The 23,022-nt window shown below is 47.8% G+C and overlaps 1 protein-coding gene across 5 annotated transcripts in view; it reads right to left on the bottom strand.

Moving 5' to 3' along the window:
• Positions 1-1,640: 1,640 nt before the first annotated feature.
• Positions 1,641-23,022, bottom strand: part of UBR2 (ubiquitin protein ligase E3 component n-recognin 2) — an 85,129-nt gene continuing 63,747 nt past the window's right edge. For 2 of the 5 annotated variants that reach the window (XM_084752954.1, XM_084752953.1), the window contains exons 33-47: positions 21,194-21,297; positions 19,515-19,578; positions 17,863-18,011; positions 16,734-16,789; positions 16,485-16,581; positions 16,229-16,296; positions 14,838-14,973; positions 14,139-14,229; positions 12,216-12,346; positions 11,282-11,390; positions 10,178-10,234; positions 8,458-8,535; positions 7,370-7,540; positions 6,136-6,237; positions 1,641-3,891 (exon numbers count right to left, since the gene is read on the bottom strand). In XM_084752954.1, coding sequence (XP_084609080.1) covers positions 3,750-3,891; positions 6,136-6,237; positions 7,370-7,540; positions 8,458-8,535; positions 10,178-10,234; positions 11,282-11,390; positions 12,216-12,346; positions 14,139-14,229; positions 14,838-14,973; positions 16,229-16,296; positions 16,485-16,581; positions 16,734-16,789; positions 17,863-18,011; positions 19,515-19,578; positions 21,194-21,297 — 1,555 coding nt within the window. In that variant the 3' untranslated portion in view covers positions 1,641-3,749. The remainder of the gene's footprint in view (positions 3,892-6,135; positions 6,238-7,369; positions 7,541-8,457; positions 8,536-10,177; positions 10,235-11,281; positions 11,391-12,215; positions 12,347-14,138; positions 14,230-14,837; positions 14,974-16,228; positions 16,297-16,484; positions 16,582-16,733; positions 16,790-17,862; positions 18,012-19,514; positions 19,579-21,193; positions 21,298-23,022) is intronic. The other 3 variants (XM_084752957.1, XM_084752955.1, XM_084752956.1) reach the window with 2 other exon arrangements.

Here is a 23,022-nt window from a genome sequence, read left to right as displayed (position 1 = left end):
CACAGTGGACACGGGACTGCCTCCAGAGGGGAGCAGCACCATGGAAGGACACCTCATAGCCATTCACTTAAAGAAATAAAAAGCTGGGTTCATACAAAGCCCTACACGGGAGCGTCTGCAACCGCAACAATCACCCAGGGTCCTTCAGTTGGTGACTGCACTGACATCTGCACAGTGGGTACCATCAGCACCCACAGGCACGTGTGACTCTCAAATGTACTCTCCCTTTTAATACTTTATCTCAGAAACCATCTCTTACGTATTCCAGGCCTCAGACTTACTGTGTACCCGAGATGACCTTGAACTCCTGATCTCCCTGCCTCGCTGGGACTGTAGGTGGTTAAAAAACACAGCAGCTTTTGTGGGGCTTCACGCATGCTCGGAAACTCAGCCACGTTCTTCAGCTTTCCAACGCGCTGGAGGGCAGAGAAGCAGGTGGGGGAGGCACCTGATGTGACAGCAATCACCTAACATTTGGAAGGGGTGCAGGGCAGTGAGTGAGTCAGCAGCATGCAGGGCAGGGAGGAGGTGACGCCAGAGGGGCATGTCGGATGCTCTGGGGAGAAGGCAATGTTCTAATTCTCAATTGCGGTGGTTGTCAAACAACTGTGCATTTGCCAAAATGTAAAAAACCACCCTGTGCCCTAAAAAGGGTTGATCTTACTCCCTGAAAAGTAAACCTCAGTAAATATCACTAGGTAAGAGTAGGGTCAGGGCAGCAGGGCCCTGGTGGCATATGCCTTTAATCTAAGCACTCGGATTTCTGAGTTCGAGGCCGGCTTTGTCTACCCAGTTGAGTTCCAGGACAGCAAAGGCTATACAGACAAGCCATGTCTCAAAAACCCAACCCCAACCCAATCCAGCCAACCAGCCAGAAAAAGAGCCAGCAGCCAGTGCGAGGAAGCTGAGCTAGGGTAGAAGTTAGCTGGAGGCAGCCATAACGACAGGAGGTAGGAAGCCAATGGAGAGCCTGACGCTGACTGTGTGCAATGTTTGACTGTGTCTGGTAAGAGGATTCTGAGAACTCTCCCCTCAGTAAGTTTCCTTTTTCTACACATCTCAAAAGCCAAGCATCTGGTGAGTGTATAAGAACAAGGACTCAGGCTGGAGAGGTGGCTCAGAGGTTAAGAGCGCTGGCTGCTCTTCCAGAGGTCCTGAGTTCAATCCCCAGCACCCACATGGTGGCTCACAACCATCTATAATAGGATTTAATATCTATTAGGTCTGATGCCCTCTTCTGTCATGAAGACAAATATCTGAATAAAGGACTCATGTACATAAGATACATAATCTTAATAACAATAAACAAAACAAGGACTCGCAGACAAGCAGGCAAGGCCACGCAGGAGGTTACACACGGGAGTCTCCCACAGACTTGCTGCGTACTGATCTAAGGTCCAATGGCCCCAGAGGGTTCTAGCTCTCATAAGTAAGAAGCAGCAACTTTAATCGGCTGAGACAATGTCCATGCTTTCTGGGAAGGTCAGCATGGCTTGGCTAGTGGCCATAACTGACACTAATAGTTTAAGCCTCTTAAATTCTAGGCTAATATTGACGTCCCACTTTTGCAGCAAGGTGACACGGGGAGCTTTGCTGGAGCGTTGTGCGAAACAAAACAGAGAAGATGGAGGCAACTGAAGTAATGTCAACACCTAAAGCATTTATTTGAATATCTTTAAACTTTTTACATATGATACATCCCAAATTTTACAAGTGTCCACAGATATTAAAATTATAGCCAATTTATTAAACATATGATTTTCCCTGATATGGAAAGCATGTTATATAAACATTTCTACAACAAAAAAACATGCGAAACAAATAAAAGTCAGATGTGCTGATAGAGAGAGAACACATTTTAACATTCCACACAGAGTGTGCGGGCTCTGCAGCTCTGTGGTAGTTCATTGCCCAGGCCCTGACATTCTCAGCAGTGAAACCCAGGGCTGCCCTCCGCTAACTCCAGGCTCCCGTGGAGTCAGGCCTGAAAGCGAAGTCTCGGTACGGCCTGTGAAGATGCTTATAGCCCACTTAGAGCTGTGCTCATGATTTTTTCCTTTTTGGGTTGGTAGCAGGATAGAACCCAGCATCGTACTCAGGCCTGGTAAGTGCACTAGCACTAGGCTCAAGCCTAGAGATGCTCTCATAATTTTAAACTTAAGCATGGTAAAGAAGAGATTAAAAAAAAAAAAAAACCAGAAGAAGCAGAATTTAAAATCTAAAGAAACGGCATATGTCAAAAGTCAGAAGGAACGGTTACATCACTCACAGCCCATTCAGACCGTGCCAAGGAAAGGCTAGGGAAAGGGAGGGCACGGGAAATTCTAGTCTGGGCTTCCTGTTGCATACCCTCTTCCTGAGCCTGTGCCAAGCACAAGAGCTAACTGCATGCAGTCCATCCTCGAAGGGGAGGCAGCTCCTCACATGATCCTGGAGACTGTGCTACCTGCATTTCTTTGAGCCTCTGGTCTGGATTTCTGACCCTCCTGGGGTACTGTGGCACGGATACAGCTGAGTGGAACAGAACTTGTGGATGCCATTTGAAAGGCTGAGGGAAAGGTTCTTGGGGTGGGTTAGAAAGGCGGACAGCCCCTTTCTGTTCATGTAGCCTCGGCCCCATGTGGAGGGTGGAGTTCATCCCTCTGCAGAGTCTGCTGTCACCACGGGTACGTGAGCTCTATGCGCAGGTCTGTTAGACGAGGAAGTAGGTGTGCAGTGTGCCAGAGCTGTAACTGTGGCACCAAGTGGCTATAGTTCTAGGAAGGCACCTCTTAGAGTAATAATACCTAAAAAGGATAGAAGTGTGTGCGTGCTGTCTGAGGAATGTTCTGAACCAGTGGCAAACAGCAGCACATCTAATCCAGGAGACGTGGGGCAGGGCAGGGAACCTCAGAACACCGGCTTCCGGGCTTTGTTTGGTTTGAGAGAGGGTCTCAAGTTATCCAGGCTGGCCTCGAGCTTGTAACATGTGTGAGCTAGCCTTGAACTCCTGGTCCTGCCTCAGCCTTCCAGGTGTTGGGATTACAAGCTTGTAGCGCTATACTCAGCTGAGGTCTCACTTGCCAGCTACTGTCTGCTTGAGGGTGCACACACGCTCTGCTTAGCCTCAATGCCTCTGAAAGCCTAGGAGGTCCTTATGTTTCAGAAAGCCCTTTAACTGAGTAATGCTCTCAAAGCCGAATGTCTTGACAAAGGAAGAGAAAAACCAACCATCTACAGCCATGAAAAGCCAGCTGCTCTGCACCCTAGGCTCCCTGTTAGCATCCTCAGCCATCTAGGCCACGGAGAGAAGGGAAGCCTGTCTTCAAATTCCACTGCTCAGCTCTTAGAGGTGAGGTCCAGTCCCAGAGGTGACCGCACTTCAGCAGGAGGCACCAAGGGGGACGTGTCATCCTGATGGGCTCCAGGGCTCCTGTGGCCTCTGCTGGACAGCCAGCAAGTTCAACACAATCGGTGGTGTGGAACAGCTCAGGCGACTGGCAACTGAAGCAGGCGACTTCGAGAGGAGCTGGGTTCCGGCCTAGAGAAGGCTGAGCCCAGGTGGCATCTGAGGGACACAGCAATAAAATCTGGCAGAAAATGATTTTCATCAGTCCCTAGAGCCAGAAACTAGAAAAATAAAACTGGGAAGAAGAACTTAAATAAAGAATTTATTTCAAAATAGATTCAGCCGAGCTTATTTCCCGTTGTCTTTCTGGAATAGCCAGTTGGGTTACAAACTCCAAGTCACGTTTTCGGGAGGGGAGTGGTTATAAATGCTGCCAGTCGATGCCGACCAGGGTCTGGTTGGCCTCCTGCGCGTGTCCAATCTCCTCTGTGATGCTGTGCTGTTGCCAGAGCTTCTGGATCTTTCGAAACCGCTCTTGGCATAAATGTAAAGGATTTCCTCGTCTAGAAAGAGACACGTGTCACTCACATGCATGGTTTACCCATCCCTCACGGCCCATGCCTTCTGTGCCAGGCAAGGTGCGTGGTACTAGTTTACAAATCTGCAGTTTCTGTTCAGTGCCCTACTGAACACACCCACACCCACGCCCACTCACACCCACGCCCACGCACACCCACACACCCTCTCTTCACTGCTGCTGTGAATATGGGCTGAAGAGAGAAGGGGGGGCCTGAGAGCCACACAGCGAAATGAGGTCAGGAAACATGGCTGGGGCCCAGGAGGTCTGGGTTCAGAGGTTAAAACTCTTTATTCTGTGGGTGATGTGTCAAAATGGTAGTTGGGCAAAGGACAGGGTGGAAGAGCGACAAGAGTACAGATGGGAGCTGTCACCCAGAAGCCTCAGCAGAACAGGCAAATGTGTGCAAGCGCTGGCTCCAGGTGGACCGAGTGCAGGCTTGGCTGGGTCCCCAGGTGGGCTCAGAGCCCCAAGCTGGCGGTCTGCTTCTACTTTGGAATCGAGGACCTTTTTTTTCTTTGAGACAGGGTTTCTCTGTGTAGTCTTGGACTCGCTTTGTAGACCAGGCTGGCCTTGAACTCACATTGATCTGCCTGTCCCTGCTTCCTGAGTGCTGGGATTAAAGGCCTGCGCCACCATGCCCAGGCTTGAGGACCTTCTTGTAAGGCCCTCACTCTTCAGAGATGAACTGCCACCAAGTGGCATAGGGCCCAACCTTGGCCACTCAAGCCTGGGAGGTCATGGCTATATCAACCCTTTCATCCTCTGAGGGCAGGAAGGCCTGCATGCTTGCGGTGGGGCCTTGTGAGTGGGGAGTTCATGGCAGAAGCAGCTGCACCTCACAGGCCACTGTGTCTGCTTCAGTGTGATTTTCTCTCCACACACATCTCTGGGCAGGCAAGTCTGGTCTTAGGAAAAGTCACACAGAGCCCTGTGCTGATGCTGGGGCTGCTATGTGCAAATCACACAGGTGATAAATGGAATTAAGTGCCGTCTCTCTCCTTTTCTCATATGTATCCTATGTTGCTCATGGCAATCTTTTAAATTTTTTATTTATCTTTTATTTTGGATTTTTCAAGACAAGGTTTCTCTGTGTAGCCCTGGATGACCTGGGACTCACTATCTAGAGTAGGCTGGTCTTGAACTCAGATCCGCTGGACTGTACCTCGTGAGTGTTTGGATTAAAGGTGTGAACCATCATCACCAGGCTAATTTTTTTTACATTATTTACTTAAAAAATTTATTAATATTATTATTGTATGTGTGCATGTTGTGCATATGTGGCAGTCAGGGGAAACTCTTTGGAGTCATTTTCTCTACTTTTACATGGGATTCCATGGTTGAAATCTGTATGCGGACCTTCCCACTCACAAGGCCCCACCGCAAAGCATGCTGAACCATCATCAGCCTTTTTGTTTACTATTAAACTTAAAGTTTTTATTTTCAACATGTGTGGATGTGCATGTGGATCTGCGAGCACATGCCGCGTGCTGCCTGTGGAGCCTGGGGCCAATGGCGGGATGCCTTCCTCTGCCTCCTTCCAGCTCACCTCACGCACAAGCCCGTCCACTGAGCCCAGAGCTCCCCATTCTGGCTGGCAAGCTCCAGGGACTTGCCTGTTTCTGCCTTCTGCGCTAGGGTGACACAGTGCTGGGGGATTTGACTGCAAGTCCTCAGGCTTTTCAGACAAGCCCTTTACCCACTAAGCCTTCTCCGCAGGCATTTTTAAAGGAATTAATTAGTATGCGTCGACATGCACACCTGTGGTGTTCTTATGCCTGCTGCACATGCTCACAGAAGCCAGAAGTCAACCTCAGGGGTCTTCTTGCTCACTCACTCGCCAGTTTGCTTCTCGAGACAGTCTCTTACTTTCTGGTGAGGCTGGCTGGCAGGAAGCCCTAGGACCCACCCTCTCCTTCTCCACCGCCTCAGTACTGGGATCAGAGCATGTAGCACTACGCTCAGCCTTTTACACGTGTCCTGGGGCCAAGCCCTGCTCCCCCGGCTGCACCGCAGCGCTTGACCAACGAAGCCATGCCTCACCCTCTCATGATATTCTCAGGGTAGGAAACAAACAGTGGATGAGGCAGCCTGGTGCCCTCCTTAGAAACATGTGCATGGCTAATGGAGCCACCTCCATCAGAACCCTGGGCACTGGCCCGGCTGACTGCACGACTTCCCGCTCCTCACACTCTCCAGGAAGGAGGGGCGCCCCCGGCTGGGCCCTTACCTGAGTCCCTGGTCAGTCTCCCCGTAGTCATCAAGGTAAGGAGGAGAATAAAAACATCCTTTGGTTTTGCCAGCTAAAAATAGCACCTGACATTCCCGCACTCTGTGGAGAGAAGGTTCATCACTGTGTATTTACATAAGTAACCAAGGTGTTGATCCCACTTCAGACGGAACAGGGCTTATGTGAGGAAACAAATGAACAAAAGCCCAGGGTTAGAGGGGAAGAGAACCACAGCAGAGCGACACCTGGAAGCAGCAAGCCGCTGCCCAAGTCTATAGTGGAGCCAGGACGCTGTGATGTACCTAGTAGTGACGTGCTACAAACACATAGTCTGGAGCGAGAACCCAGAGCTCCAGGAGTAGAATCTAAAACAGTGAAGTGTGAGGGAAGACAGCTAACTTCTAAACATGAAATACGAATGATGTTTTCACAATTATGAGAAAGTTACTTATTTAAAATATTATGCATGAGGGGCTGGGGAGATGGCTCAGCGGTTAAGAGCACTGATTGCTCTTCCAGAGGTCCTGAGTTCAATTCCCAGCAACCACATGGTGACTCACAGCCATCTATAATGTGATCTGATGCCCTCTTCTGGCATGCAGGTGGACATGCAGGCAGAGCACTGTATACATAATTTTAAAAAATTATGCATGAGAGCAGGGTGTGGTGCACCCTTGTAATCCTAGCACTCAGCTCAGGGAGGCAGAGGCAGGTGGATCTCTGTGAGTTGGAAGCCAGCCTGGTCTACAAAGTGAGTCCAAGATAGCCAGGGCTACACAGAGAAACCCTGACTTGACAAAAGTAAACGTTGATGTTAGTTTTTAAAGATTTATCAATTTATGTTTTACGTGTAGGTATGTGAGCCCACAGAGGTGAGAAGAGGGTGTCAGATCCCCTAGCATCAGAGTTCTAGGCAGTTGTGAGCTGCCAGTGAGGATGCTGAAAACCAATCCAGGTCTTTCTTATGCAAGAGCAGCCAGTACTCTTGTGCTGTCTCTGCAGCCCCTGACAGGAACTCTTAGTGCAGCTGGGAGGAAGCAGGGACAGGGCAGCCTACCATGTTTAAGGGGACAGAACTGCCAGCTGATATCTGGCGCTCCTGGAAGAACCAACAGAGCTGGTAGCTGCCATGCAGGAAACATGAGAGCCACGGCCCTTCACAGTCCTCACAGTGAACACGGTGGCTTCAAAGTCCCTGCAGTGCTCAGTTGAACAGTCTAGCCAAGGGCCTCACCTCAGGAAGATGCCCGCCCCGGAGCCGCAGGAGTAGGTGTGCGCTGTGCAGGCTCCGACATCCTCCCCCTCCAGCTCGTCCTGGCAGCAGTAACTCTGAGAGCAGAGGAGACTTCCACACACGAGGCACAGAGTTGGGGCTCTGCTTTTGTCACCACCTGATTTGGGGCACCTCCAAGACAAAGACACAATAACACATCACTGCTATGAAGACATGTAGCTACAGAGCATCCTGGAAAATAGTATTTCAATATTAACTGCTCTGTGTTAGGATACTGGAGCACACACTAAAACCACGGACCAGAAACACCCCAGGGAGCAGCATCCGGAGGAAAGGCCAATGAAAGAGAGCACTGTATGGAAACGGAGGGCTGCCACTGATGGCAGCGGGATACTATGGAGCAGAGAAAAGTGCTGTCTCCAGCCATGCACAAATCTCAGTCACAATGTGCAAAGCACTGCAGATGTATATAGGCACTTCAAGTGCAGACATGTAAAGTAGCAACAGCTGCTGCTTAGGAACAGAAGCCCGTATAGTTAGCATCTTAGACACATAGGGAAGGGCAGAGAAGAAATTTCAAATTAGAGTGCCTCCATGAGAACGGCCTATGTATGCAGGGCACTTTCTTGGCTGAAAGTTGATGTGGGATGCCAGCCCACCTGGGCAGTGCCAGCCATGGCTGCAGGGCCGGGGCTGTATAAACAGCAGGTTCCCGTGGTCTCTGCTTCAGCTCTTGGCCTCAGGCTCCTGCTCTTACTGCCCTCTGTGAAAGACTGGAGGCTGAACCAGGTAAAGCCCTCTCCTCCCCAGGCTGCTTCAGCTGGTGTTTTATCACATCAACAGAGTAAACTAGGGCTGAGAGACTCAGCCCAGCGCTCAGCATGGTGTGGTCACAGGGCAAGTAGGGCGGCGCGGACAGACGCCGAGCTTCACTCCATGCCCTGCCTGACACGGCAAGTGACACTTCCACTAACCATGGTACAGACGTGCTGCTGATTTCTCTTCCTCACACAAAGCAAAGAGCTCGCATGAGCAGCTGTGACTGTCCGTGGAAGGATCTGAGGGGCAGGGCACCAAGAGAGACTTACGAGAAATTGGACGCCTGGTTAATGAGGCTGCTGTAGTCCTCCGGCAGGTCTATCAGCTTGTTAGCTTCTCTCGGGTAGCTATGGAGTCAGAAATGTCAAGAACTCAGCGAGTGTGTGCCCATGCTATCACGAGATTCCCTTAAATCCTGGCTCAGAGTAAAACAAGGGTCGTTGAACTGAGCAGTGACTGAGCAGTGAAGGCCTCTCACCTGACTGCTTCTCAGCCATTTGCCAGCGGCTGGCCTGCAGGCCGGGGCGTGACCCCTCCCCTGTAATGGGGGTTTGGAGAACTGGGGACCCAGGCTGCAGGACTCTCACTACTGCTCAGAAGTAGCATCTGAGGCGGCTGGCTGTGGGTGGAGACAGGACGTCCTAAACCGAGAGGCTATTAACACACAGCTGTCTAAACTGCCTGAGCTTAGGTTCCAGCTGGTAAACAACAGGACAGACCGCTGTCTCCTCTTAAAGTTAACCAAGTGGGTCTGTCAATTTTCTGGAAGGAATGCACCACCCAGGGAAGTCTTTGGAAATGGGGTAAAGCCCGCTGTCACGTGACTCTCTCCCTGAGAGTGCCCCAGGGACCATCCACCACCAGGGACAGGGGCTTGGGGCCAAGCTGACGGCCTGATGTCAACTCCTGGAATCTACATAGTAGAATAGAACTGACGCCTGCAAGCTGTCCTCCGACCTTCACACACAGCCTGTGGCATGCACACACCAACATCCACACACAAATACAAATAGTAGAAAAATCAAAACAAAAACACCCAAAGCAAACCAAAGCAATTCTGAATGGACACTACACTGCTTGTCTCTTGCCCAGACTCTTTCAATGGAGCCCCAGGGATGGGGGAGCCCCGGAGGGAGGAAGTGCCCACTCTTCACTTGACGCGCTCAGATGAACAGTGACATCTGCCTGCCCATTTCAGCAAATGTCTGGTGGCTGTAGGGAGGAGGCGCACGTGAGGGCACGCACTCCTGGTTTTGCCCTGGTTGGCACAATATCGGAGATCCCATGCACACAACTTCAGGACTGATGGCAGAAGCTGTGTGCTTACTAGGGTGATCTGAAGGCGCTACAAGAGGGCAACCACTTTCTCTCTATCAGCCACATTGGCTCCGTGACTCAATTCAGTCCTTCAGGGCTTCATTCCCTGTGGGATCCACCGTCACCCTTGTCCCCACCTGAGATCCAGCCACCCCTGCCCCGGGTTGGTCTTGGAGGCAGAGGAGCTTGGGTACAGAGGGTGCAAGGTTGTCTGGGGTTTGACCCGTGACGCAGGTCTCCTGAGCAGCTGGCTATGACGGACCCTTCCAGTCACCCACGGTCTTCCAGTGAGTAACCCTGACCCAGATGCCCACATTTCCCCTTTCTGCTCAGGAGAAGCTTATTATACCCTTCTTGATGACTGGCCAATTCCAATTTCTTCACAATGAAAGATAGGATAAAAAGAAACAGAAAGACAACCAACAAAATGCAGGACTAAGAGCTACACTTCTAAAGCACTTTTCTCCAAACACTGCTACTTTTGTTTCTTTATCCAGGATGTAGTATGTTTACACTCCTGTCCAACTCCTAGCAGGGCCTGAAGGTGGAGACAGGACCCCACCTTCTGGAATCCCGCGTGTGAGGGCCGCAGCACTGAAGGAGCACAGCATTCACACCCCATGCGGCTTCTTGCCACCACCCACACCAAACACCCGAGTTCCCCTAACTCACCTTATTGCTCCTCTCTCTCCATTCAGATAGCTTTTAACTTCACTGTTCTGGCACCAACTTTAAGGCAAACCGAAAAGGTGAAATTAATTTTGTGAGACAGGGTCTCACTACGCAGCCTAGCTGGCCTTTGCCACAGCCCCGAGTGCTAGGATTACAGGTGGCGTTCCAGACACTTACCTAACAGTTCTCCGGCATTAAGTGTACTCAGACTGTTGTATAGCCATCACTACCACCCATCCCCAGATCTTTCTCATCTGGCCTAACCCTATTAATCACTATCTGCCCTTCCCCAGGCCCTGATAATCTCTACTTTACTTTACCCCCTGAATGGAACTACTCAGACTCATGTGGTCGCATGCCATTGTCTTTATTGTTTAAGACAGGGTCTCAGTATGTGGCCCCTGTCTGGCCTTGAACTCATTATATAGCCCAGGCTGGCCTTGAACTCCCTGCATACAGCAAGCCCTCTGCTTCAGCCTCCAGGTGCTGGGATTAAGGTGGGTCCCACACCTTTGTACTTCAGCTTTAAGAATCGGCGAAATGGGAGTGGTGCGCTGGTGTAGGCCTGCAGTCACTCAGGAGGCAAGTTAGGAGGCTCTGAAGTTTGAGGCCCAGTTGGACTTTATAGGGAGACCCATAGCAGCAAACAAAACAGCGCAGCAACACACACACAATTATGGAAACAGAGTCCATAACAAGTCAGTTCCCATGAAGGGAATAAACATTCCCTCACAGCACTTCTCCATGGGATCTTAAGTTACTAGGTTGGCAGCAATCTTATCCTGAAGCCACATCCTTAGCTAGACACTCAAATTCTCTTAAAAACTTACTCATTATTTTTGAGACAAGGTTTCTCTGTGTAGCCCTGGCTGGTCTGGAACTATGTAGACCACGCTGCCCTTGAACTCACAGAAACCTCCTCCCCTCCTCCCCGAGTGCTGAGGATAAAGGTGTGTGCTGTTACACTTGGAAAAGCATTCGAACTCTCCTAAGTTGAATTACGTGTTGAATTCTATCATGTTCAGCATTGGAGATTTTGAAGGGTAAAAGACTAAGTTTACTTTATAAATCCTTCTAAATACCGCAGAGCTGAGCGAACATTACCTTTCAATCAGAGAGTTCATGATATCACTGCTTTCTTGAAAGAGGCGAAGGAGGTTGGTTGGCAGGGAAAGGTAGTTACATAAATGCTCAAAATGGCTTGTTCCAGGGACTGCAAATGGGAAGGAAGAGGCACAAATACCCAGTTACCTCCCACACAGAAGCGAGAGAGGCTGGCCTGAAAGTCAGCCACCTGCCAGCCCCTGCCTCCTGTGGGCTTGGATCACGTGCTTCTGAGTACTCTATAACCTGAGAGAAGCCAGATATTCCTGAGCCCTGAAGTGTAGTGTAAATGCACATTTTCACAGAGGTTTTCACAGTCAGTAACTTCCTGGGATTCACAGGCAGCGGACGCATATGCAAAGATGCACATTAGCATTCGATAGGGGTATGCTGCCATAGGCCAATTACCTACGCTCTCGTTATTTAATCATATGCACTCATTTATGCTTTTGCTTTTTAAAAAATATTTACTTTTAATTTCTGTGCACTGGTTTTTGCCTACAAGTATGCCTGCATGAGGGTGTGAGATCTTGGAGTTATAGACAGTTGGGAATTGAACCAGGGTCCTCTGGGAGAACAGTTAGTGCTTTTAACCACTGAGCCATCTCTCCAGCCCTTGTTTTGTTTTCTTAAAGTGCTGGGGCAGAACCAAGGCTCCAGCATGTCAGGCAAGCACCACCTCTGAGGCTCTGTCTCTAGCCACTTTACAGTTTCTAACTCATCGTTACTCTATTTAACAACAACAACAATAACATTATTGTTATTATTAAAATTACCATCATCATTTTGGCTGTCCTGGGACTCATGAGTAGACTACGCTGCCTCTGCTTCCTGGTACAGAGAGTAAAGGCATGCTCTATTACACCTAGCCTCATCTTTATCTAAATAGCTGGAGCAGATGACTACAAACATTTTGGAAGAAACGGACAGTTACCTTGAAGGTCTGGTGGGGCTGGGACTCCATTTAAATAATGGAAAAATAAAGCAGAACAGTTGAGGAAAGGCATGATGCCAGCCCGGACACTTCTCCACAGATGCCAGCCAGAGGGGGCTTCTTCCAAGGCACTGAGGAGAGAAAATCAGCATTAGGAAAACCAGAAAGGGAAGATCAGTGCAGTAAAGCAGAGTGTGAAAACCAAGATCGACATTTGGAATTGATGATGCTATAGTTAGGAGGTCTAAGGCTAGTGATAACCTTAGCTATTAAGGGATGTCAAGCATACATGGTGATGGGGCCTCCAATGATAGTATTAAGATTTACAAATGTAATATAGCTACATATACAGAAAAATAAGAAAATGAAAACGCAAACTGGGTGTGGTGAAGCAAGACCCTCCAGCACTTCGGAGGCAAAGGCAGGCAGATCTCTGTGAGTTCAAGGCCAGCCAGGACAACATGTGGACGTTTCATCTTATTTCTTATATACACACTGTTCTGACTGCATGTATGCCTGCCCACCAGAAGAAGGCACCAGATCTCATTATAGATGGTTATGAGCCACCATGTGGTTGCTGGGAATGAACTCAAGACCTCTAGATGAGAAGTCAGTGCTCTTAACCTCTCTCGAGCCCGGATGCTTCATCTTAAAACAAACCCAGCAGTTATTCCAGAATCTTACACCAGCACACAGTATTCGAGTATACTGCTTCCATGCTAATGTGTCCTACACAGCTCTAGTTATATGAAGTTGAAGACTACCGTTCTATCTAGGACATACTACACGCTATAATTTTTAATCCATCCACTTTATTTCAGGACACACTGATCACAACTGACCTCAAACTATGCCCCTACACAAAGCTCTGGATCCCTTCAGTTCCGTGTTGGCAGAGTTAACATAGATCAGGTCTGCTAATGCCCGTAAGCTTTTCTGTATGCTGGATTACTTCACTAGTGCAGGTTCTCAGATGGGATGACTTAGTCATAGAATTGTTTTAATGTGTGCATATACATGCATGGTGTATCCAAATGTGTGCACGCACTCAGAGGCCAGAAGGAGCTATGAGTGCCTGCTTTCCACCACTCTCCATTTATTCCTTTGACACTCAGTCTCTTTCTGAGCCTGGAGTTGTGCTGGGGGCCAGCAAGCCCCGAGAGCCTCCTGTCTCCCTGAGCCCCAGGGCTTCTTACATGGATGCTGGGTTCACACCGAGCCCAAGGGCTTCCTACATGGATGCTGGGTTCACACCAAGCTCCAGGGCTTCCTACATGGACACTGGATTCACACCAAGGCCCAGGGCTTCTGACAGGGATGCTGGGTTCACATCGAGCCCCAGGGCTTCTTACATGGACGCTGGATTCACACTGAGGCCTTCATGTTTGTGCAACTAACACTTTCCCCACTGGGTCCATCTCTCCAGCCCAGAACAAACATTCTCTCAGGTTCTCGGTACACACTGTTAGAATCTAAGCGAGAATGCTCTTCCAAGGCACAGTGACGCCAGGACGTGCTGTTCTAGTCATCTCACTTGATTTCTGTCAATCCTGGATACCATCTTGCAAATACACTATGTTAATCTGATTTGCATTTTGAAATTGCTAGTAAAATACTGTGTTTTAGGAAAGCAACTTCAGAGTGCATCTGTCCACCAGCTGGCATCTGACTGAGCAAATGGAGGGCTAAGAGCTCACTGCCAAGCAAGTGTGGGAGGCTCCAATCATCATCATCATCATCATCATCATCATCATCATCATCATCATCATCGTCTTTCTCTTAGGGCCCTGAATAGTCACTCCCATATCTTCTTGTAAACACATCCACACACAGCAATTTCCCCCAGTTAACAAACCGAGCCCTTCCTCATGCTGACCCTGCTAGCCTGTGGGGAGTGCCGGTCATGGGAGAATGGGGTCTCACCTTCCAGTATACTGGTGAAGTGTTTTGTGCAAAGAGAGAATGGCCAGTTCTTCCTCCCCAGTGGGATTCTCTTGATCCATGCCATTGTCTTCTGAAAGACAAGGACATACTAGTAGTCTCCATTCCCACTGTGTGGCTGGAAGGGCTGGCGAGCGCACCAGCCAAGCACCCAAACACACCCACACACTCACAGTAGGAAATATTCCTATACATACAGACTTGTCACTTTTAAGTGTGTATGTGGAACTGACCTCCCTATGAGCACTGAGTGAACCACTATACCGTGGGCAGGATCAGCTAACACGGTCTAGCAGCCACCACATAGTGGGGCCTGTCAGTTAACACAATTGTTTTCCAATACTTGACTAATAGGATGCTTGAATGGAAACATAGCTTAAGAATGAGCTTGCCGGGGACCAATGACACTTGTGAGTTAAAACAAAACTGGCACTCTGAAACAAACATTCAGCCGGCTTAACATATGCTGGGAACAGATCAGTGGACCAAACAGAAGAAAGCAAAGTTCAATTCACAGGGGGTTTTCATGGAAGAAAGAAATGTAAAACTTTTTACAGGAAGATAAACAGAAAGAGCAAGTAACTTGACTATAAATTATATATTGCTCTCTCCCAAACATGTTTGTTGTAAATAAAGAAATCTCAAGTTTAAGAAGCTGATGGCTGGCGCTGGGAGAGTCACCTGTACATGAGGTAAGTAGGATCTGTACGATGTGTGCCATAGTAACCAGATGGAAAATGTGCAGGTCTCCAGTGCCGAGGCTGCTTCCTGAAAAATCCTGACACTGCAGAGCCGGGAAAGCGAGCACCAGGCCCACCTAGACATCAAACAGAATGTCAGCATCACCTCTCCTCTCAGGGCTACACATTTCTGCACTCCTGGGATCTTGCCAAGCTCAGCCCTCTGCTTAAACTTAAAGGGGAGGAAGGGCAATATCTGAGAATTCACTTGGGCTGGCTGGATGACCTGACTGGAGCTGAAGGGGCCTGGAGGGTCAGTCACTGTCATTTCATTTATGCAGTGGATCCCTATGAACACACTACTGCTAATGACAGTAAACAGCACGTGAAATCCTTTCCTTTCCTAACATTTATTCTTGTGTATATATACTCAAGAGTGTGGCAATCAAAGGACATGACTTCCATGTTTGAGCTGCGGAGCACACACGCCAAATGTTTCTTTTCTTGTCTTTTCTTTTCTTTTCTTTTTTAATTAAAAAAATAAATACACAAGGTAGTATATCTCAGTCATTAAGAGTGAAATGATAAGCCAGGCGTGGTGGCACATGCCTTTTAATCCCAGCACTTGGGACGCAGGAGCAGGTAAATCTTTGAGTTTGAAACCAGCCTGGTCTACAAAGTGAGTCCAGGATAGCTAGGGCTACACACAGAAACCCTGTCTCAAAAAACCAAAAACCAAAAAATAAAAAATAAAAAATTAAAAGAAAGGAAAAAAAAAAAAAAAAAAGAAAATAAAAGAAGTGAAGCGATGGGAAAGATGGGACCCAGTATCATATTAAATAAAGTATATCAGACCATAAAGATAAATTATAGCATATTTTTTCTCATCTGTGGTATCTAGATTTAAAAAAAGAAAGTAAAAAGGAGAAGGGGGAACAAGAGAAGGTAGGGGGAGGTGAATGTGATCAATGTATATATATATGTGAAATTTCACAGGGAAAGCTCCTGTTTTGTATAATGAAGATACCCTAATTTAAAAAGTACAAAGAAGGGAGGGGAGGCAGTCTGCCACCAGGTAGCATGACCACAGGGCTAGATTTGTTCAGATTTCCTAAAATACACAAAACCACTAAATGGGTTGTGCATAAATGTCAGCATCACTTATGTAGCCACTGCTATTTTCACATCTTAGTGGGTTAAAACTAGACACTTATTGAAAATCTGAGCCACAAAGGCAACTGAGAGAGGAAGGCCACCACACACCCAGGACCTCGGCTCCCCAAGGCCTAACTAGACAAGTGTGCAGAAGTCCGCTGCTTGACAGAGCCGCCTGCCCGCCTGCCTGCCGTGGAGTCTGAGGAGGAGGATGCGAAGCCAACTGTGGACACCCACCAGCAAATGAAACATGTCGATGTCTAATATGCACGGGAGGTCTTCATAGCTGCCGCCAGGCACCAAGGCTAGAGACAGAAGAGACACGTCAGCACACCTCCCGCCCCGGCATTCGCCTTAGGAAGCACGGAATTACGACATGTCTGGATCTAGAGCTGGAGCACCACGGAGCACACAGCACTAGCAAACACAAGCACAGTCCCCAAACACCAGAAGCTGCCAGAACACAGATGGCTGTAGACGCTAAAACACTCACATGCAAAGAGTTTACAGAAGTGTCCTTGTACCACGGGAAGTGATGCCACTGTCCAATGTGCTGCTGCAAATCGAGTTAATGACCGGAGACAGTCGTCCTGAAATAAAGAAGTCCTTGCAGTTACCGGAGAGAACAGACCCCTCCTAAACACACTCTGAGACAAAGGCCACACAACGCTAGCCCACAAGCAAACCCTCGTTAGCGTCTTCACAGAGAAGGGGTTTTGCCGAGAGCAATGGGCGTGCTTACCAGTCTACAAGGCAGAGGCCCGAAGAGAGGCTTCTCCTCATCACTCAGAATTCTTTCTAGAGATTCAAGATGGTTAAGAAGGTAAATTTAAAGCCATACATATTTTACATCTTTAAAAAGTTACTTAGTCTAGCTGGGCATGGTGGTGCACACCTTTAGTCCTAGCACTCAGGGAGGCAGAGGCAGGCAGATCACTGTGAGTTCAAGGCCAGCCTGGTCTACAAAGTCCAGGACAGCCAGGGCTACACAGAGAAACCCTGTCTCAAAAAACAAAAACAAAAACAAAAACGGTTGTTCAATTATTTATTTTTGTCAGGTTTTGATATCTTTTATTACTTTTTTTTCAAGACAAGGTTTTTCTGACTTGGAACTAGCTCTGTAGATCAGGCTGGCCTACCTCTGCGTCCCATGTGCTGGGATTAAAGATGTACAACATGACTCCCAGTAGGTTTTTAGTATCTTTAAGTCGTTTCACAAGAATTCACTTTGGATGGGGGCTCAGCAGGTAAGAGCATTTGCTGTTCCTGCAGAGGGGCGGGTTTGGTTCCCAGCAATCATATGGTAGCTTATAACTGTCTGCAACTCTAGTCGCAGGGCATCCAGTGCCCAATGCTGGCCTCTGCAGGCACCAGGGTCACATGTAGTGCACAGACATACCTGTAGCTAAACATTCATACATATAAGATTAAGAAAAAACCCTACTGAGTCCCTCAACTAAAAGTAGGCATAACCACTGCTTAAATTTGTTTTCCGTTACTTTATTTATCTAGAAACTGTCAAACAAACCAGCATTTTGCTTATACACAAGTATTTCCTGTTTCTTTTTATACTTCTTTATACTGCTCTTCACACTAAAAATTCATTAAAAATGACTGTGTTGGCGTGACTGCCTACATGTCTGTCTGTGCACCACGTGTGCCCAAGAAGGCTGGATCTTACTTTTTTTTCAAGGCAGAGTCTCATTGTGAAATCTTGGCTGGCCTGGAATCTACAGACCAGCTGGCTTCACACTCACAGAGATCTGCCGGCCTCTGCCTGGGATTAAGGAGTGTGTCTCCATACGCAGCTTCTGAGCACATTTCAAATCAACAGTTTGTGACTTAAGGAGGCACAACTGCGAGCATCTTACCTATGCTCTGGATCGTGTACGCACAGCTCCCCCAGCACATGATGGGCACACGGGGGTCCTCGTCATTGGGATCAGTCTTCAGCCCCACCTTGTACGTAGCTGTTCCAAATGTCGTCAACATTTCTTTTATGCTATCAGAATATGGGTTCCTGTATAAAAACCGCATAGGATTAGCTTAACAGTTGTCGCCCAGGGATAATGGCTCCATCTCGGCTACTCTGCCCTGTGTTGTATGCTGTATGCCATTGTGCCTGACCGAGGAGAGGCGCAGGGCTGAAGGCAGGATGACTACAGGCACAGCACTCCCTGAGCTAAGGGACTCGTGACGGACTCTTAGGAGCTCCCCACATTCACACAGATGGGTGTCCCCAGAATAGAGCCTTGGAAGAAATGTCTACACTGACGTTAGGGAGTCCTTGGGCCAAAGACTGCTGGTGGCTTGTGACCTTGCTGTGAGACTCTGATCTGCCCAGCGGGTCCCCAGAGTGTCTGCGCTTTACTGTGTACAGCTACCCCAGGACCAGACACACAGAACTATAGCAGAGACCAACTGCTACAGGATGGAAGACCTTACAATATACAGATTACTATCAGAAGAAACACAATGTAAAAGATGACAATTGACTTAATCCCAAACTGAAAAATAAAAGATTTTATCTGACAATAAGGTATTACTAAATTCAAAACATGAGGACAGGGTTGGAGGTAGCGCTCACTGGTAGAGCACTTGCCTGGGACTCGTGGGGCCCTGACAATATCCAACATAAGGTTAACAACAACAACAACAACAACAAAAAGCAAAAGGGAAGTACGGAGGGTATGCACATAGGCACTAGGACAGAAAGGGGCTGGGCTGTGGGAAGCACAGCAAGGCCTTCCAGGTCTGCCTACTGCGTCACTCAGGATACCACGGACAGATTCCACAGGGCATTGCACTGTTAAGTCACCTCACCCTTAGCAGACCTGGGAATTACCTCACCTTCCAGGCACAGAGAGGTTAAAGACCCTGCTCAAAGTCCCAGAGAATGAGTAGTGGTGCCAAGTTCTGGACCCCAAGCTGTACATTGTAACTTACCGGCTCTTGGCTGCAGCAATGTAGGGAATACTCTGGCTTGGAAGCCAGGCGACTAAGAGTTTAGTGGGCCACTAAAGGAAAGGTAGGAGTTTAGAGGAAGCCCCACACCTGCTGGGCAAGCTGAGAGGCCAGGATTTAAATGTCTTGATGAGTCAGGGACACAGTGGCAGTTTACACGGTGGAGCAGCAGGCACCGATCAGAGCAAAACGTCTAGGACAGAGGTCCTCAACCCTCCTAATGCTGTGAGCTTTCATACAGCTCCTCATGTTGTAGTGACCCCAACAACGAAACTATTATCGCTGCTACCTCGTAACTGTGACTCGCTAGTGTTTGAATAGTAATGCAAATTTCTGATGTGCAGGATATTTGACATGCAGCCCCTGTGGAAGGGCCATTCGACTTCCCCAGGTTGAGAACCCCTGCCCTACATGCTTTTCCATGTATATGAACTTTAGAACTCAAGATGGCCACCGTAACAGGTCCCCTCAGCCATGCCAAGCCTTGACCCACCAACGACTCACTTAGCTTCCCATTTCAGATGGGCCAGACTCAAAGGAAAGAACGTCTTATACTCACGTAGGACGAGAATCAGGCCTGAAGCCTTCTGGGACCTGTACTTCATTCACGTCTTCTGTGTTCCCTGAAGAGAGAGTGTTTGCAGGAACAGGCATTTTACATATTTTTTCAGCAGAACACAACACCATCTTTATGAATTTCAACCATGTAGGCAAATAAATAAATACAAATAAAAACCTGAAAATAATTCCCATTGCTACAAGCTGCCAAAATCTTTACACCAAGTGTAAGGAGCATTGCTGTGGCTGACAAGCCACTGTCTGTAGGTGCCCAAGCCGACCTCAGAGCCGAGAGGATGCTGTTTGCATGTGTGAAAGCTAGTGACAGAATGCTGCCCACAGCACTTTCCCACGGGCCCTGAGGGCAGAGCAGGGTCTAGAAAACACTGGTCCTGCCAATGGGAACTAGAGCCATCTCCTCAGCACTCGGAGTCCCCATGCAGGGAGTCCTCAATGGTGGAGATGTGCTATTGCAGACATGAGCTTGTGTGCTCTCAGAAAATGAAGAGTCAGGGTAGTTTACTACGACAAAGACAAGTAGGATCAATCAGGTTACTTAGTTTTATTGTTTCCTGGAGCCAGAGTCTGGCCATGTAGGCCAGGATGGCCTTTTAACTTATGATCTTCCTGCCTCAGTCTCCCTAGTGCTGAGATGCTGAGATTACAGATTTGTGCCACCATAACGAGCTTACATCAAATTTTAAAATGGGAGATTTCATTTTTTAGTAGTATAGAAAGAGATTGTATTACTTACTTATTTTTGAGATAGGGCTTCTCTGTGTAGCCTTGGCTATCCTAGAATTTGCTCTGTAGACCAGGCTTGCCTTTAACTCAGAGATTAACCTGCCTCTGCCTCCTGAGTGCTGGAATTAAAGGCATGTACCTCCACCACCCCTCAGAAAGAGATTTTATTATTTATTTTTATACTCTGCCCAGCCTAGTTAAATATATATATTTTTTAAAGACTTATTTTTTATATATGAGTGTTTTGCCTATGTGCTGTCTGTGTTTGGTGCCCACTGAGGTCAGAAGAGCATGTTAGATTCCTTGGAACTGAAGTTACAAACAGCCACCACGTAGGTGCTGCTAAGTAAACATGGGTATTTTAAGAGAGCAGTCAGTGCTTTTACCCACTTAGCTGTTTCTCCAGCCCCTATTACATTGTTTCTTTTAAAGTATGTTCTTATGTCTGTGTGTGTCTTGAGTGTATTCATATGTGCATGTAGGTGCCCGAGGTCACAAGAGGGTGTTGGATCTCCTGGAGTTATAGGTGGTTGAGAAACTGTGATGTGGGTGCTGGGAACTGAACTTGGGTTTTCTGCAAGAGCAGCAAGTGCTCTGACTCACTGAGCCATCTCTCTAGACTCCCATTTTCAAATACTTTAAAACAGTTTTATTTGGAGACACATTTTCCAACAACTTAAACTTTAGAGGAAAGCGTATGAAGGCTGGGGAGATAGCTCAGGGGCAAAGCGCCTGATGACTGGGTTGTGTTCCTTTAACCACATGATAGGAGAACCAACTCCTAAAAGTCTTCTCTGACCTCCACATGTAAGCATGTACACACAACACACACACACACACACACACACACACACACACACACACACACACACACACACACACCCCATACATGCACACTTAGAAGAAACCAAACAAAAGCAGGTCAGCAGCACTTACCAGGAGCACTTTCTTCTTTCCTTAGCACCCGGATGGTTTTTATCTGTTGAGATGTTGTTCTAATCCATTGTGTCAGATCTGGTTGGTCTGAAAAGTTTAACCTCCTAGAAGAGATTGCAGAGAACACTTAACTCCTTAATGATTAACTTAAGGCACAAAAGCTCTCTTAAATAACAGACGTATTTTAGACACATCTCAGATATTTGGGAATCACCAGGCAGTGGTACAGCACCTGGGAGGCAGAGGCAGGATCGCTGTGATTTGAGGCCAGCCTGGTCTACAGAACAGTTCCAGGATAGCCAGTGCTGCACGTAGAAACCGTCTCAAAAAACAATCAATTTGAGAATCAAGGTTAGGAGTATAGAGATGGCTTAGAGGTTAAGAACACTGGCTGTCTTGTTTGTTTGTTTGTTTGTTTTGTTTTTCAAGACAGGCTTTCTCTGTGTAGTAGTTCTGGCTGCCCTGGAACTCTCTTTGTAGACCAGGCTGGCCTTGAACTCACAGAGATCCGCCTGCACTGGCAGCTCTTATAGCGGACCCAGGTTTGATTCCCAGCACCCACATGGTGGCGTCACTCCAGTTCCAGGGGACTAAATACTGTCTTCTGGTCTCTGTGGGCATCAAGCACACATGTGGCACACAGGCAAGACATTCACACACATAAAGCAAACAAACAAACAAAAACAAAAATCAGGTCTGGGAAAATTTGTATCAAAAAACGAAACAAAAAATCCAGGTCTAGTGAACTTGTTGAGCCTTGCTGCTGCTGAGCCTAGACCCCATGTGGTGGCAGGAAACAACAGCCTCCTCAGAGCTGTCACCTGATTGCACAGGTGGACTGGGGTGCCTATAGGAGTGAGGTTATCAGTTCAGGGCCATCACTGAAGGTAGAAAACTCAGAACAGACCCTGGCCAAGAGAAAGAAGTTACCTTTTGATCACTGATGGCAATAGCACTGAAAGCTGCAAGTATTTTTAGCACTGGATTATGGCAGAGTTTCCTTCGTTCTTTTTTTTTTTTTTTTCTTTTTGGTTTTTCGATACAGGGTCTCTCTGTGTAGCCTTGGCTGTCCTGGACTCGCTTTGTAGAACAGGCTGGCCTCAAACTCACAGTGATCTGCCTGCCTCTGCCTCCCGAGTGCTGGGATTAAGGGCGTGCGCCACCACGCCTGGCTTACAGTGTGGAAGCCTAAATTTCCACAGACATTTACCATACACTACGTGACAAAGCCAGCAAAGTCCTTACTGTAAGACACTCAAAGCACCCCATCTAATTCTCCGAGTATTTTGATGAACGCCTGTGTCCATTTTACAGATGGAAACTGAGCTATGCAGCGCGACTTAGGCCACAAGGGGCAGCGCTGACACTACCCCAGTTATATCAGATTCTAAACACTGCTCTGCTATAGCGTTCTTCAGTTACAGCTACGCCATCATTAACAACCACGGGAAAGAAGCCAAAAACAAAGCCACCGAAGTCACAGGCAAAATCAAACAAATGTAATTTCTCCTCATGGGCAGCTATTACTTCCTAGATCAAATACAGGCATAAGATAGCACCGTGGTGCTCTCTTGTGATGAAAAGGCACCGATTAAGTGGGAGCCTCATAACAATCTACAACTGTTTTATGGCACCATAGACAAAGCCAACTGAGTTCCTACAAGTGAACAGAAAAACCAGCCTCTGCTTTGAACTAAATCCAAAGAACTGCACAGAAACAGATAATTTATTCATAAAACTTATTTTTACTTTTTATAAATTTACTTCATTTTTTATGAGTGTTCTGCCTGTATGCATGTGTATGTCCCATGTGTGAGCAGTGCCCACAG

This window comes from Acomys minous (genome assembly GCF_964271855.1).
Source record: "Acomys minous genome assembly, chromosome: 13".
NCBI lineage: Eukaryota > Metazoa > Chordata > Mammalia > Rodentia > Muridae > Acomys > Acomys minous.
The sequence above is the reverse complement of the archived record's forward strand: the minus strand, read 5'-3'. Positions and strand labels throughout refer to the sequence as shown.